General features: G+C 45.0%; 1 protein-coding gene across 1 annotated transcript in view; it reads right to left on the bottom strand.

Moving 5' to 3' along the window:
• Nucleotides 1-4378, bottom strand: part of SFI1 (SFI1 centrin binding protein) — a 120328-nt gene that overhangs the window by 34959 nt on the left and 80991 nt on the right. Inside the window, exon 8 of the mRNA XM_042782711.1 lies at nt 2634-2837. Within this exon, the coding sequence (XP_042638645.1) occupies nt 2634-2837 (204 nt within the window). The remainder of the gene's footprint in view (nt 1-2633; nt 2838-4378) is intronic.

The following is a 4378-nucleotide window of genomic DNA, read 5'->3' as shown; positions in this document are numbered from 1 at the left end:
TGATTCCATAGAGACCCATCTGCAGGCTCGCGGCAGCAGGTGGTAATGGGCATGCTGGGATACTGGGTAGGTCAGTTTCCACTCTCCGTCCTCCTGATGACCCCAGGGAGCAGTGGGCAAAGGGAAACCAGACGAGTTATCCAACAGCTGGCCTTGCTCTCCTCCCCTTGGAGGTCCATTTAAGGAGAGGAAAACAAATACTGGGTATACACTGTCACCAATTTCAGAAGGAGCCATTTCAAAAGCAACACAACTACAGTACAGCCAAGCTTGCTCCTCCCCCTGCCTCCTGTGTTTTGGTATCGCAGTTGAACCAGCCATTTGCGCTAAAACCCTGGTGTTATTGTCAGGCCTTTTCTTCTCCCACTCTGTCTAGTAAGTCACCAAGCCCATCTGTTTTCCTCCCAAATCTCTCTCATGTATCTGTCACCTCTTCTGTTGTTTTCCTGCCCGACACCCAAACCAACATCTGGTTTGGTTCAAGCCTTCAAGCCCTGGTCCGTCACATATGCCGGCAAGAGAGACTCAACACATTAATTGGATGCCCTGTGCTAGCCTCCTTTCTGTAATCAAGAATCATCTTCCTAAAGGATAAATCGGATGGCATCACTTTTCTTCACGAAAACCTCCAGAGGCTTCTCCCAATACCATCAGGATCCAGCCCCAATTCCTGACCACTGCACCCAAGGTCTCTACAGAGTGTTCCCCAGCTGTTGGCCCTGCATCTACCCAACCACCATCCCAACCCCACAACTCACTCCAGTTTCCTATCATCATCCCTGAGTGCTTGCTTCACCTCTACAACTGCCTTAGTACCGTCCCTTCTATGTCAGATGCCTGTCCCGACTTCTCTGCTGGGTGAACTTGTGATCCTCTTAAGACTTAAATTCAGCTCAAACATCTCCTTGGTTGGATCTCCATAGTTCTCAATACACAGCTTTATGATAGCACTCACCACACCATATCATAAAGGCCCATCTGTATGCCTACTTTCCCCACTAGACGATGGACTCCTTACCATTAGTCTTTGCGTTTCTCCATATCCCAGAACCTAAGCAGGAGTTCAACACAAAGAGTTCCATGAACATGGAAACATCAGTCCAAAGGACTAATGGACCATGTGGAATTCAGTCTACATGACCCTGAGGCCAGAAAAAATAGATGGTGCCTGAGTACCACCGTCAACCACTTGCAAAGGGATCAAAATAGATCATGGATAGAGTGGGAAACAAATGTGGAATAACACTCAAAATCATAAAAAAAACACCAGGTTTACTGGTCTGACAGAGCCTGTAAGACCTGTGAGACTATGGTCCGTAGTTACCATTCAGGTCTGGAACTGAACTCACTCTCATGGCTTCCATCCAAACAATAGACAGACCTTTGCGGTGAACATTTACATGAGGAAGATACACTCCTTAGGATGATCAGTCATGGGAGATCAGAAGGGCAGTGTTTGCACAGGGAGCTAGCTCAGGGGGCAGGAATGCATACGAAAGTAAGAAACAAGGAAGAGGTGACTACAGGGAGGAAGTGGAAAGAGAGCTGTTACATTATGAGGATTGTAACCAATGTCAAGAAACAAAAGGTACATAAACTGTTGTATGGAAAATTAATTTGTTCTGCAACCTTAAAAAAAAAAAAAAAAGAGTTTGATGAACAAACGAGCAGTTCAGTTCCTGGCACTTGGGCCGGTGTTGTGTAAGAGACAATGCCTAGGAATATGTACACTGCAGTCAAAGGCTTAGGTTTAAAAGGTCCTGGCTGTGCCAACGACTTGCTGTGACTCTGGATTTAAAAATCACTTAGCACCCCTGAATACTTGATTTCTCTTCTATAAAATGGTGACCTCTATTCTATAGGGCTGCTAAGACGATTAAGGAGAGAATGCATAATGTCTGCACATAGTAAAAATGCAATAAATGGCACTATTTTCATAGTAAGGAGGTCTATTAGTGCAGTGGTTAAATGTTTGGCTGTCATCCAAAAGGTCAGCAGTTCAAAACTACCAGCCACTCTGAGGGAGAAAGATGTGGCAGTATGCTTTTGTAAAGATTACAGCCTGAGAAACGCTATGGGGCAGTTCTACTCTGTCTCATAGGGTTGCTATGAGTCGGAATTGACTCAACAGCAATGGGTTTGGTTTTTGTTGAATTGTCATAGTGATGGTGCCACCAAGGAACAGACAGCTGTGGCTACTTCCACCACCTAGAAGGCGGAGAAAACCACTGAAAGGATGACACACATTCAAGACAGCGGGATGATCTCTGAGGAGGAGGAGGGGAGCACCATCAGGGAAGAGCAGACGAAGGTGCCAGCAGTGTTCCATTCCTTAACTTGGGTGTTGGTACAGCAGTATTCTATTCCTTAACTTGGGTGTTGGTACAGCAGTGTTCTATTCCTTAACTTGGGTGTTGGTACAGGTGTTTATTATTAGTCTTTAAACTGTAAAATGCGTTACACATATTCTCTTGTCTGCATGTTCACAATTCAACAATTTTGAAAAAGAACTCAGTGGAGATGAGGACTGTCTTAAATGGCTCAGAAACAGCTTCCCATGCATCCCACAGCTCTTGCTGAGCCCATGTTGTCCTGCTGCAGTGGGTGGACAGGGCTGGGCAGCTTCAAAGGATACAGTGCTTCCAGTGAGCAAAGGCCCGCCGCAGGGCCATCCTCTTGGCCAGCAGCCCCACCAGGGCACGGCGGGCGTACAAGCTCTCCCTCCTCTCCCAGGCCCACTGCCAGTCACAGAAGTGTGTCTGGAGCACGGTGACACGGTGGAATCGTTCCGCCATCTCTGCAACAGAGACAGCAACTTGAGGGCTGCCCTCCCAGGGCTGGGATATAAGCTGGAAGCACCTTTAAGACAAGGTGAGCCCCATGGCTGGCAAGGAGCAGGGATTCGGGGCTGCTCCCACAAAGAATTCTTAGATGCAAGTTTTTTAAACACTGGAAAGTCATTAGGAACCCCTCATCAACATCTCCTCTCTCCAAGGAAAGAGAAAGGGGCTGTGTTTTCAAGGAGGGGATGCTATAAAATCTGTTATGTCAAATGGTTGAGCTTCTACTTGGACTGTAATTAGAATTTTTCATGAACAGGAATGGTGACTGTTGTTTTCAGACCAGACTCTGTTTTACTTTTGCCTCTGCACTGATCTCTACAGATGGGACTTGGGGGCTGTGGCAGTGACATACAACTTGGTGGACACGCTACAAAGGCTTTTTTGAACTTTCAGCCAAGCTGATCCTCTTCCTTTGAACACTTCCTATGGCCTGAGGAAGTGGACCGAAGCCAGAAGTGGAAGGGAATCAGTACTGGAATTTAGAATAATGTAACTGGAGGCATGCTCTAATCTGCTGATCATCATGCTCGAAACAAAAATGCCTTCATCTTCTGGGCTTGGGCAATTGTATGCCATCCCCCATCACTATCACCGAACAGACAAAAGCAAACGCCCCTAAGACATAGAGCTAGCATCCTAGTAGAATTCTGCAGTGAGGCCTAGGCAAAAGCCAGTGAGCCTAGCTGTGTCTAGCACAGCACTTGACCCACTTCTGTGTGGGCTCAACATGCCTAAGCACAAAAAGTATACCAAGGTCATGCTCTATGTATTTTTACTTCTGAACTATAATTGGGAAACTGTGAAAATAGTCCAAAAACGTGACATCATAAATGACATGCATTTGCTTAATTAGAAACAATGCAAATACCTATCATGAGAACAATAGCTATGCAAACTAAGGTAAAGCAATCTGATGAAATATGAACAACCATTAAAAAATAACATTTCTACACCCTTATGGCTCAACTTTCAGGCAAACGACAGACAGGCCTATAAGGTGAACAAGAACACCAGGGAGGTGTGCACGCCTCAGCACAAGCAACCATATGTGATCGACAGGGCAGTGCTCACCCAGGGATGGAGCTCAGGATGCAGGAAGAGAGGGGGAAGAAGGACAAAGGAAATGGGAAACACACAGAGGATGTGGGAAGAGCGCCGTTACATGTGGAGACTGCAGTCAGCGCCATGAAACACGCATGAAGTATTAAGTAGAAAACCATCTCCTCTATAAACTTTCACCCAACCATAATACAAAGTTATAAACATAATAAATAGGCTTATATGTTTATAAATTCTGTTCACTGTTTTTTTAAATGCTTGCCATTTCTTTGGTCAAGGAAATATAAAACTGTTAACAGCCTGTGTATTTAGTTAGATTGTATATAAGTGATGTATAATTAACAGCACTTATTTAAACTTGGAAAAAAAACATTTACATAAAAGACTTAGAGACATATGAAAGTGTTGATTAGTTGTATGACAAAAAGCAAGATACAAAACTGTACGTATCCAGACTTTCTGGTGCCATGGAGGCT

This window comes from Orycteropus afer, unplaced genomic scaffold, assembly GCF_000298275.1.
Source record: "Orycteropus afer afer isolate SDZICR_OR568_19922 unplaced genomic scaffold, OryAfe1.0 scaffold00420, whole genome shotgun sequence".
NCBI lineage: Eukaryota > Metazoa > Chordata > Mammalia > Tubulidentata > Orycteropodidae > Orycteropus > Orycteropus afer.
Note: the sequence above shows the minus strand (reverse complement) of the source record. Positions and strands in the feature narration are given on the sequence as shown.